The sequence below is a fragment of the Arvicola amphibius genome, chromosome 2 (assembly GCF_903992535.2).
Source record: "Arvicola amphibius chromosome 2, mArvAmp1.2, whole genome shotgun sequence".
NCBI classification, from domain to species: Eukaryota; Metazoa; Chordata; class Mammalia; order Rodentia; family Cricetidae; genus Arvicola; species Arvicola amphibius.
Genome location: NC_052048.2, coordinates 59520541 through 59532047, shown reverse-complemented (window position 1 = coordinate 59532047; position 11507 = coordinate 59520541). Strand labels below are relative to the sequence as shown.

Genomic DNA, 11507 nt, shown 5'->3' with positions numbered 1-11507 from the left:
CAGGGTGATGCCCGCGGCGAGGGGTTCCCTGGGGGGGGGGGCGTTGGCATCAGAGGCCGCCCGGAGGGCGCTGGGAGGGGGCCAGGCGGCCGAGGGGGGCCGGCTCGCGGGTCAGTCCTGAAGTCCAGCGGCCGAAGCTGCGGGCGCAGCCAATGGGGGGGCGGAGGCTGGGCGGCGCGCGGCGCTGATTGGCTGGCGCCAGCTTCTTAGGCGTGCGCGGCCCCCGCTTCATGTCTGTGCAGGAGTCGGCAGCTGGCGCCAGGGCGGCCGGAGGATGCCGAGGGGCCGGAGTCGGGCGGGCCGGAGGCCGAGGCGCGCGCTGTCCCCCGCCCCTATCTCGTGAACCCGCCAGTCTCTGGACGCGCTGTCGCGGGACCCGCGATTCTAGGGGCTCTTCTGGTGTCCCTTACTCCCTACTGCTGAGCCCTCCCCTTCCCGCGCCGCTGCGAGTGTAAGTTTGCGGAGCGGGGGGCTTGTGGGGCACTCCTAGGTTGGAGGGATCTCTGTGGATCTCAGGCCAGGATCTCCTGTGGGCGATTACGTTCTTATGCCTTGTGGAGAGGTCTGGCTGACTGGGGGAGAGGACATTGGGGGCCGGCTTTCAGACCCAGGAACTGCGTGTGCGTGTTCATGTTTGGGGTGAGGGGTGTCGAGATTAGTTTGTTATACATTACCAGTGTAAATGAGGGGAGGCTGTGTGCCTCAGAGTGGATGTCCACGCTCTCGTCTCTAACTTTTAGTCGGAGTTGGTGTGTTTGTGTGCCCAGAGGACAGGGGCTCGGTGTGAGAACACGATTTAAGTTCCGCGTGCGTTTGTTTGGGGTCGCCGGTGTCAGGGTCTATCCCTGTGTGTGACCTCGTGTGCATGGTTGTGTGGCTGTGGGAACGCGAGTTTCCCCGCGAGTGTGTGAGGCTAAACCCCTTCCTCCACCTTCCTTTCGTTTTGAACCTTGCGCTTTCCTCCTACCCGGGACTGGTCCTCAGCGGAGCTCCACTGGAACGCCTTTCCTTTCAAGACACCGACTTTGGGAGCGGGGGGGGGGGGGGGGGGGGGGGGTGTCAGAGGCCGACAATATTCCTCAAATCCCCTATGTCACTCAGGGCCGCCCCGCCTTCGCCTGGATCCCAAGCCGCAGTAGCGGACCATGGAGGTGGCGCCGGAGCAGCCTCGCTGGATGGCGCACCCCGCCGTATTGAATGCGCAGCACCCCGACTCGCACCACCCGGGCCTGGCGCACAACTATATGGAGCCAGCTCAGCTGCTGCCTCCCGACGAGGTGGATGTCTTCTTCAACCATCTCGACTCGCAGGGCAACCCCTACTACGCCAACCCGGCCCACGCGCGCGCGCGCGTTTCCTACAGCCCCGCGCACGGTGAGCTTCGGCCCTCCGGGTTTCTGGACGCCCGGCGCCCACGCCAGGCCTTGGAGGGGAGGACAGCCCGCTGCTGCTTCCCGGATGTGGGATCCACAGGAATCTGAGCAGCTGCGAAATCGGTCTGGGGAAGGTGGAGGCAGTGACCTCTTGGGGAGGGTCTGGGACCTGTAGGGCTTCTGTCCATATCCAACTGCCTTAGGAGACTCTTTCAGGACCCTGTCCGGTGGGGTTGTCTCTGTGTCACTTGTCCTTCGGCCTTTCACTGATATTGTTGATGGTTACAGGCTGGGGTGTTATGTTTCTGGTGTTTTAGAGGGTGGGGTTGTTCCCTGAGTTGTGATCCTGTATGCCTGGCCCCTGCCCACACTTATCCCTTCTCCCTCTGCTGCAGCCCGTCTCACCGGAGGCCAGATGTGCCGGCCACACTTGTTGCACAGCCCAGGCTTGCCGTGGCTGGACGGGGGCAAAGCTGCTCTCTCAGCCGCCGCTGCCCATCACCACAGCCCCTGGACCGTCAGCCCGTTTTCCAAGACCCCGCTGCACCCCTCAGCTGCTGGAGCACCCGGAGGGCCTCTGTCTGTGTACCCCGGGGCAGCGGGTGGGAGCGGGGGAGGCAGTGGGAGCTCAGTGGCTTCCCTCACACCCACTGCAGCCCACTCTGGCTCTCATCTCTTCGGCTTCCCACCGACACCACCCAAAGAAGTGTCTCCAGATCCCAGCACCACGGGAGCCGCTTCCCCAGCCTCATCTTCTGCAGGGGGTAGTGTAGCCCGGGGTGAGGACAAGGACGGTGTCAAGTACCAAGTGTCACTGTCTGAGAGCATGAAGATGGAAGGTGGCAGTCCCCTGCGCCCAGGCCTAGCTACCATGGGCACTCAGCCTGCAACACACCACCCAATCCCTACCTATCCCTCCTATGTGCCTGCCTCAGCTCATGACTATAGCAGTGGGCTTTTCCATCCGGGAGGCTTCCTGGGTGGCCCAGCCTCCAGCTTCACCCCTAAGCAGCGAAGCAAGGCACGCTCCTGCTCAGGTAAAGGCAGGTGTGGGACATCAGGGTCTGTGGGTGGGGTGTGTCTCTGTAAAAGGGGTTGTGATCTGAAGAGGGGGCCACGTTAGTGCTCCTGAGCCAAGAACGGGTGGCACCACAAGTGTTTGGGGCTCCCTGTGGGGAGCAAGGAAACCCTAAAACTTTCATCCTGCCCTGAAGTGCTCCCGGTGTCCACAATGTTCAGTTCCTTTCCTCACCTTTGCCCTCCTCTCCAAGGTGGGTAAGCATCAGCCGACTCTCAGAATATGATTCCCTGTCCCTTCCCATCGTTCAGCTGAAACAGCAGCCTCATGGCTGGGGGTGGGGGAGAATGTAGGATGTAGGTAAGGGAAGGAGTCAGTGTGTCCATGTGTGTACGTGTGTCTGTGAGCGTGTGCGCACGCTGCGGGCACTGCAGAGGTCCAGGCCCTGAAGGAATCTGGTTCTCCAACGCTGCGGTGACTCCAGATCTCCTTGGAGATTTTCCCCAAAGCAAAATTCCCAAGGCCTGTTTGTGTCCTAGTGACCCTGATCCTTCTGCCTGAGGGTAGGAGTGAGAACCTCTGCGGGTGCCCGCACCTCTTTGCCAGTGATTGCTGGATCCAGCTGGGTTTTTCTAGCAGTGTGGCCCTCAGGCAGTAACCCTTGGCTCTGAGGCTCCTTCCCTAGTTTTTAGCAAGGATGCGGGAAGGTTTTCTTCAAGGTTTACCCGAGTTCAGAAACCCCTTTCTTTTATTTGAGTTCCTAGGTACTTAGTTTCAACTAAAGCAGGAAGAATGTCCTGGGTACCGAGTTACTAAGCGTTCACCTCACTGAACCTCAACTTCCCTCCAGTTCCTGCTCTCCTAAGACTCTTTGAGTCTTGGCTTTTGTAGCCCTTTTTTGTTTTTGTTTTATTTGAATTCCAGCTGACCAAAAACAACAACAGAAAATAAGGCCACCTAACCCGAAGTGAAAGAACTTGACATTTCAGTTTTAAGAAACAGCATCTTTGATCATTGGATTCTAGGGGTTTGATCGAAAAAGGAGCAAAGCTGGGGGGGGGGGGAGAAGTTTCCTTCCTTAAACATAAAGACAGCGAGGGTTGGATAGCAGAGATGAGGAGCAGACCTGGAGAGGCTGGCGCAGTTGGGGAGGCAAGAGTGAGAGGAAATAGAAGGGAAGAGGCCAGGCTGGGCATCTGTGGCAGTGGCCTCATAGCCTGTGCTCCACAAAGCTGGCCTTCAATTCCTTTTCCGGGTATCTTGCTACCGGTTCTGAGAATCCCTGGCACCCTGTACTTTCTGCTTCTCTTTGTTTTTCCTCAGCAGCATCTGAAACGGGTGGGGGGGGGATGTCCTTAAAAGATTCGGGACCTCTTGTATGGGGACCCCCCTGAGTCTCCTCTGTCTGCAGGACAGAACTAAGTCTCCCTTGTTTTAACCCTGTGTCAGACTTGATCCTCTGGCTCTCTGTGCAGCCGCTAAGGTGGCCTTGTGTCTTTCCTTGTTCCCTCACAGAAGGCCGGGAGTGCGTAAACTGTGGGGCCACAGCCACCCCTCTCTGGCGACGGGATGGCACCGGCCACTACCTGTGCAATGCATGCGGGCTCTACCACAAGATGAATGGACAGAACCGGCCCCTCATCAAGCCCAAGCGGAGGCTGGTAAGAACGGGCACATCGTGGGGCAGGGCCTGGCAGGGCCACAGTGGCTAGAAACCTGGGTAGAGCTGGTGTTTAGTTAAGGGAAAAAAGAAGAAAAAGGCAAAAAACGAAAACAACCCAACAACAAAACTTCAAATGCAGAGACTTTGCCACCTGAAAGTCTCTTATCAGTAAAATCGTTTGGGGGGTCAGTCAGGTCGGTCTTCATTCTGGTAGATTCTTTCCTGCCCAATTTCCTGTCCTGCAGCCACCGGGCACCCCCTCCCCTGCCCCCCACTGCTGAAGGATTCCCAGAACCCAGGGTCCAGCAGCCCACCTCATGTTCTGGCCTTCAGTTCGCTCTTTTTAAAAATAGGGTTATGAAGTACTTTTCCCTGTGGCAGCTCTGGCCTCCCCGCCACCCCCCCAGCTCACAGTCTCCTCCGCTTATTTAAATAACACACAGCAGCCACCAAAAAAACCTGCCCTTTATTATTTTTCCATGGAGTCACCTATACTGTGTATTTTCATTTGAGTGATTTTTAAAAAAATGTCCTTTCGGATCTCCTGCCGGAGTTTCCTATCCGGACATCTGCAGCGGGTAGATAAGGAAACTTCGTGTATCTGTTTCCGGACCGGCAAGTTTTCAGAGCCACCTCGACTCAGTCCTGCCTCTCGCTGGGCTGTTTTGAAATTTCTAATACCCTCCGCTCTGCAAATAATGTGTAAAATGCTAAGAATAATAAATATATTTTTTTCAGGGCGAAGTGATTTATGGGCTTAAATCGTTCACCCGCTTTGGGGCCCTTTTTCTTTTTTCCCCCTGGAGCAGGGTGAGGGCGGGTGTGGGCTGGTGGGGGTGGGAGGAGGATATACTGCTGGCCCCTGAGTCAGAATTCCAGCTTCAGGCTGCTTACTCACCCTCCCTGCCCCCGCAGCGGCCAGCTCTGGTCCCCTCCATCAGCAGGCTCAGGCCAGGGCCACTCTGGATTCAGCTTGACTTGGATCCCACTCGACACTGACTGCCCGGTGGAGTTCAGTGCTAGGATTGCTTGGAGCGGGGACCTGGACACTTACCACTCCTTTTACCTGGGGCAGAAGGGGTGGCAGAAGGGTGATCTGTAGTCTAGGAAAAGGCTTTTCTCTCTGGAGCTTGAGTTCCTTGTTCTAGAGACCAGATCTCCTCTCTTCCACTCCCCACCTCTGACTGGCATTTCCTGGGGGGCTGGGATTAAGGTCTGGTAAAGAAGGCAGGTGAGAACTCTCAGGCACAGGGATCTAGACCGGCTGGGAGTGGGAATGTCTTTGCTCCTCAGCCCTGTGTGGAAGCCTCTGGCTAGTATGACTATCGATCGCCAGGAATGTGGTTAGTGCAGTCATGGGAACTGAACGTTTTGTTTTTAGATTATAGTGAAATTTAATTTAAATCTCTCCCGGTAACTTGCAGATCGCGTATAGGACAAGGCAACTCCACAGTTTAGTTCCGGGCTGCAACTTCCCCAGGCCTTTCTGGGCTCTCCTGCACAGTGCTGGGTCTTGCTACCATGGCCTCCTGGCCTTGACTCACCCGGATTCTGGATTTCCAGGAGAATAGTGAGGGAGGAGACATGCGACCGGAGACAGAGCTACTCAGGATGGCCTAGGGCTGGACCGTTCTTGGGACCTCAGTTTCCTCACCTATGAAATGAGATTGCTGGGCAGTTGGGGGAAGTGACTGCCTTTCCCCTCTGTGTTTACCATCAGTTGGATTCTAAGAGTTCTTTATTCCAAAGCTCTGTGATTCCTAACTAGCTTACTTCTCAAATTCTAAAATTCCAGGGTCTGAGATGCCTTGATTCCCCTGTGGGACCCACTGCTCCTGGGCTAAGCGGTGAAACTGGGGGTGGTGCTAAGGGCCCTGGAGGAGGTCAAGGTGGGGCGTGGGAGAGGCCCCGCTGACGCTACCCCTCCCCTCCTAGTCTGCTGCCAGGAGAGCGGGCACCTGTTGTGCAAATTGTCAGACTACAACCACCACCTTATGGCGCCGGAACGCCAACGGGGACCCTGTGTGCAACGCCTGTGGCCTCTACTACAAGCTGCACAATGTAAGTGCACCCCACCCCTCCCCAGGGACCTCGGTTCTTTGTGCAGCCCGGCCAGCACCAGCGGGCCCCAGCCACAATCTCCAGCTTGGCTTGGCTTGGGAAGCCACAGCCGGCTGCCTGCTTGGTCAGCCCAGAGTGCCAGAAGGGCTTCCTGTAAGAAGGGGGCCTCTGCTTTGGAGCTTTGGAGATGGGACCGGTGGGGGCAGGGCCGGCAGGGAGCTTGTACCTGTCTTAGGAAAAGTTGTGGGTAGGGGAGGATTAGAGGTGTCTGGGAGGAGGCAAGCAGCACAGGCCTTTAGTGGACTGGAAACAGCCATGTGGGCTGTTATACCCTTCACTCTCCTTTCCTGAGATGGTGACAGTGCAGGCTTAGGGGGACTGTGGTGAGTGACACCGGAGACTGTGCTGAAGGCACAATTCCTGGCACCCTGGGGATATGCGTGACCCAGCTTCCCTTGACCTGTGGAGAAGGGATCCAGGGGTAGGTAGGGAACTTGTCCTAAAGGCTGTGTGGCTGCCCTCAGGTTAACAGGCCACTGACCATGAAGAAGGAAGGGATCCAGACCCGGAACCGGAAGATGTCCAGCAAGTCTAAGAAGAGCAAGAAAGGGGCTGAGTGCTTTGAGGAGCTGTCCAAGTGCATGCAGGAGAAGTCCTCCCCATTCAGTGCGGCCGCCCTGGCTGGACACATGGCACCCGTGGGGCACCTCCCACCCTTCAGCCACTCTGGACACATCCTGCCCACGCCAACACCCATCCACCCATCCTCCAGTCTCTCCTTCGGCCACCCCCACCCTTCCAGCATGGTGACTGCCATGGGCTAGGCACAGCTTCCTGCTGGACAGACATGGACATAGAGTGACTGGCAGAACCAGAGCGAGCCCGGGCACTCCCAGGATGGGTGGAACACACTTTTGGCTCCTGCCCATCCCAAGAGACCCTCTTCCTCCTGCTACCCTAGCCTGGCTGAAGCCACCTCTCCTTGGAGGACTCCCAGCCGTGTGCCGCCATTACTGTGAATGTTCTTAACTGGGCTACAGCTTGTGTGCCCTGGGTGCTGCCCAGAAAAGTTTTTTCAAGGACAGTTGCTTGGAGAGCAAAAGAGACAGTTACAGCAAGGAAAAGAGGAGACTGGGGACAGAAAAATGAAACCATTTTTTGGAGGAGCAAGGAGTAGGCAAAAAAAAATAATAATAATTTATTTTGCTCTTATTTCTTACAAGAACATGAAGACGTGGAGGCACGGGCTGTTTGTGTTCTCTGGGTCCTTCCTTGGGGCCTACTGCCACCAGTCAGGGCTCTGGGGGGCAGATGCACAGGGCCTCGGCCAGAGCCTTCTCCCCAGCTGCCTGGAGGGTAGCCCCTGCCCTGACGCAGCCCTCGAGGGCAGAGACAATCGCAGGCGGTCCTGCGCAGATTCCCAGGCCAGGGCTGGGTCACAGGAAGGAAGCATTCTCTGGAAAGGGGAAACGTCTCCCAGATCATTCCCTTGGCTTCGAGAGGTCAAAGCTGGTGTGACCCAAATGGCCAAACTGCGCCCCATGCTCTAGGCCAGCTGGACCCCTGTAAATACATCCTTTTCTGCTAACCCCTCATCTCCCGCCCACTCTACGATAAATAAGAAAATATTCAAAACAAAACCCAAACTGCATAAGCTTAACTCACTGATGAGTGGTTTTATTTTTAAACTCGTTTTGGGTCCAGTCACGTGTACGACGCCACAGAAGCCCCACTATGAGAAGGAATAAAACCCGCAAACCAAGGCTGAGCTTCATTGTTCTTTCTCGAATGGTTCTTGGATCCATGGCCCTAGCAGGAGGCCGGGGACAAGGGGGATCTTACACTCTTGGTTGCTGGGGGATAGGGGGCGGGCAGACAGTGGTCCCTGTAATTTCTGGGGTGTTCTGTTCCGTTGTGGCTGGCTGGATCCTTCAAGGTACAGCTGTACATAAAACATGTCCCAAGCTTCGTTTCTGTGTGCGGTGGCGGTGGTGGTGCACAGCAGCAAGGGGGCCCTAGCCCGGGAAGGCCACTGTGCTGACAGGTCAACTACGTGCAATACTGCGTCCAATTGCTGCAGAGCACCACAACCGGAAGTAACTTATTTTGTGCTAGTACCCGCATAAGAAGAAGAAGCGGCAGTATTTTGTTTTTCTGTTTTTGGCTTGTTTTATTTTGAATTAGTGACCTAAGTTATTGTTAACTATGTACAACATTTAAATATTGTCTGTAAAAATTGTATGCTACCCTCCTATTCCTTTAAAGTGAATACTGTTAAAAATAATAAAATACTTTTTGTGAACGCGGCAGCCTGTCAAGTGGGTCCCTGGGCCCCGCACTCCTGTGAATGCTGCAGCCTGTCGTGTGATTCCCTGGGGTCCTGCACCCCTGTGCAGCCTGTCGCGTGGGTCCCTGGGGCCCCGCATCCCTGTGCAGCCTGTTGCTTGGGTCCCTGGGGCCCCCACATCCCTGTGAATGTTGCAGTCTGTCACGTGGATCCCTGAGGTCCCGTACCGTGACAGGGTTTGAGCTGTCAAAGGGACTTACTTCTGCTGTCTCTTGTCTTTCAGAGAAGGCCCCATTTGGCTAAAACCTCCCTGGGGACCAGGGGAAGGTACATGGAGATGGACAAGGCTCTTCGCCAGCTTCCTTTTCTGGGAGCCCAGCAAGGTGCCTGTTTAGGCTTTTCATAACTGCCCTGGCACCTCTCAGCCCCCCAAGTGTAGTCAGCTCTGGTTTCTAGGGTATCATTGACAAACTTGATCACCCTTGTCACTGATTGCTGTCTCTAACCCAGGAAAGCCACCATTATCAATATTCCTGATTAATTTATCTGCCACTATGCCCTTAGAAAGTGACTGCTAACCGATCACAAGTATGTTATCATTGTATCTGGTCAGTGTGTGTCCACTCACTGGCCTGTACACAAAGTTGTCCCTACCAGTGATCTTGATAATTGTCACTAATCACATGCCTAGAATCTCCCATCAAGGTTTCCCTTGGCCATTGTGGATCCCACCAATGGTGTCACCAGTGAATTTTCTTGGGGGAGGGTGAGTTGTGGGATCTCTAGTTGCTCAGGCTGGCTTCAAACACCTAAGCACTATGGTTCTTGCCACTTTGCCTTCTGAGACGTTGACATGTGGCCACTATGAGTGGTTTTGACAATGACTTTGGTCACTTGCCTCTGATCACCTAACTGTCCACGTGGCCACACCCTCTTCACTGCCACATCTTCGCTGATGCTGTCCTGACCTCTGGTACTGATGCTCCTGAGAGTTTACCTATAGTCGCTGTGATCTTGTTACCAGTGTCAAAGTCCAATCTCCAAAATCCCTGATACCCCACACTCCTAAATTAGATTGCTGGGCCATCACACACAGCAGAAGGCCAGACATCCAAAGTGCCAGTCCATATGGTGTAGTGAGGTATCTCCAGAGCTTTGGCCATAGCATACTGCCCTGACATGCTACCACTACCCTGTTCTCATCCTTCCTTGGAGAATGGACAGCTGGGTCAGGCAAGAGCCAAGCTGAAGCTTAGTTAGGCTGCTGTGCCTCTCCTGGGTGCACTGTGGCCCTGGTCCCACATGGACTACCACACGGGTCCCCTCTTAGCTGCAGCCACAGTGAAGACAGGAGCAGCTTTCTGTCTTGTCCCCAGGTTTCAAATACAGGGTTGTGTGTTTATTTGGTAAAAAAATGGATCTGGGAGTAGATTGCATGAATGTGTGTGAGCGCACGTGTGTGCTATTAACAACCCCCTTTTTGCCACATACTGTTACAGGTGTAGGAAGCCTCCTCAGTGAGAACAGATAGGAACCACTTCAAAGGAGGGAATATTCCAGGTATGAGGTGTAATGATATTTCTTGACTCGGAGCAAACTTGGCTGGCTCAAAGTTCAGAATGGACAGTCTCAACCTGTTGGTTTAGACCCCTTGGAGATTGAACGACCCTTTTACAGGGGTCACATATCAGATATCCTGCATATCAGTTATTTACATTGTGATTCATAACAGGAGCAAACTTACAGTTATGAAGTAGCAACAAAATAATTTTATGGTTGGAGTCACTACAACATGAGGAACTGTGTTAAAGGGTTACAGCATTAGGAAGGTTGAGAATCACTGGTCTAAGAACCTGTAGGTTAAAGCCCAAGACTCAGGAATCACAGCTCTGGTCTCAGAAATATAGGGATCTATAGCTTTAACGCAGAGTCTAGAGACTGGACACTCAAACCCAAACTGAAGTGCTCAGAGCATGGGACCCTCAAACCCAGAGCCAAAGAGTCCAGAGCCAGGTTCCTCATACCCAGAGCCCTCCTGGAGCTCAGAACCTAGAACTGAGAAAGAGAATCCTGAAATGGAGCCTGCGGCCGAGATGTCAGACCCCAGACCCTGGCCCACAAGGAACCTGAAATCTGGAATGTGGAACACCCACATCCTAGACCTAGAGTTTTTCAGAGGACCCAAAGGCTAAGATCCAAGCCCACAATGCAGAGTAAGCTTACAAGAGGCCACAGTACCCTACTTATTTCCTTTCTCCTGCTAGCCCAAAGCTTTGGAGCATCCACTCCAGGTACAGTCTCAGGTGCTGAGGGACAGGCCAGGAGGACGCAAGCAGGAGAGTGCCTTCCCTCTGTGGACACTCAATGCCAATGCATTCTTGGGGTAGGTGATCCCGTGATGACAGGTTGATTCTTTCTGTATCCTTGCCTGTTGAACTTAGGGGCTACCTGGGAGAAGAAGTCATCGGGCCAATGTGAGAGGCTGTGAGCACTGAAGACCACAGGGCCACAGTCAAGCAAGCTCTGGGGGCTACTGATCCCTATTTGTGTTTCCTCTTCCATACAGTGATTAGTCCCTCACACACCCACTACTCAGTCATTACTGGGTAAACAATTAGGATTTTGTGTCCAGGCAGACCGGGAGCCACAGGCCCTGGCAGGGTGACCACTGTCATTATGACCCAATAGGGCCAGGCATCAGCGCAGTCAGGGTGGGGTGGGTCTTTGTTCCATCTGTCTGCACCCAGGTGGGGCTGGCCAACCCAGGCCCTCCCTCCCTTCCTCTTCTGGGACACTTCCACGCCTGGCTTCTTACTCTCATTTTCCATGGTAGTAACCAAACCTCTTGTGTAACCTTTAGGGACCAGCTCTGTCCTTCCCAGTCCCTCCTGCCTCCTGGTGACCTGGTGGAGAGGGAAGAAAATGAGTCTCACTAATCAATCTAGGGCCCTCAGAAGTGGCCACAGCCTCAAGGAGAATTTGGAGAGGAATGCTTGTTATCCACCACAGGATAGGACAAGCTCATCCGAGGCTGGGATGATGACCAACACCATGGAGCCATTCCCAAGGTGGGTGGATCCTCAATGAGTTTATGAGGCAAAACAA

At 54.6% G+C, this 11507-nt stretch overlaps 1 protein-coding gene across 1 annotated transcript; it reads left to right on the top strand.

Moving 5' to 3' along the window:
* Positions 1-250: 250 nt before the first annotated feature.
* Gata2 (GATA binding protein 2) lies at positions 251-8417 on the top strand. Its single transcript, XM_038319139.1, has 6 exons — positions 251-451; positions 1102-1374; positions 1769-2410; positions 3907-4052; positions 5990-6115; positions 6640-8417. Exons 2-6 carry the CDS (start codon positions 1146-1148, stop codon positions 6937-6939), a joined length of 1443 nt encoding a protein of 480 aa, XP_038175067.1. The 5' UTR covers positions 251-451; positions 1102-1145; the 3' UTR covers positions 6940-8417.
* Positions 8418-11507: the final 3090 nt, after the last annotated feature.

Coding starts and splice junctions, on each gene's coding strand:
- Gata2 (XM_038319139.1), top strand. CDS start 1,146: ATGGAGGTGGCGCCGGAGCAGCCTCGCTGGATGGCGCACCCCGCCGTA. Junction 1,375..1,768: donor TTCCTACAGCCCCGCGCACG/GTGAGCTTCGGC, acceptor CCTCTGCTGCAG/CCCGTCTCACCGGAGGCCAG. Junction 4,053..5,989: donor TCAAGCCCAAGCGGAGGCTG/GTAAGAACGGGC, acceptor CTCCCCTCCTAG/TCTGCTGCCAGGAGAGCGGG.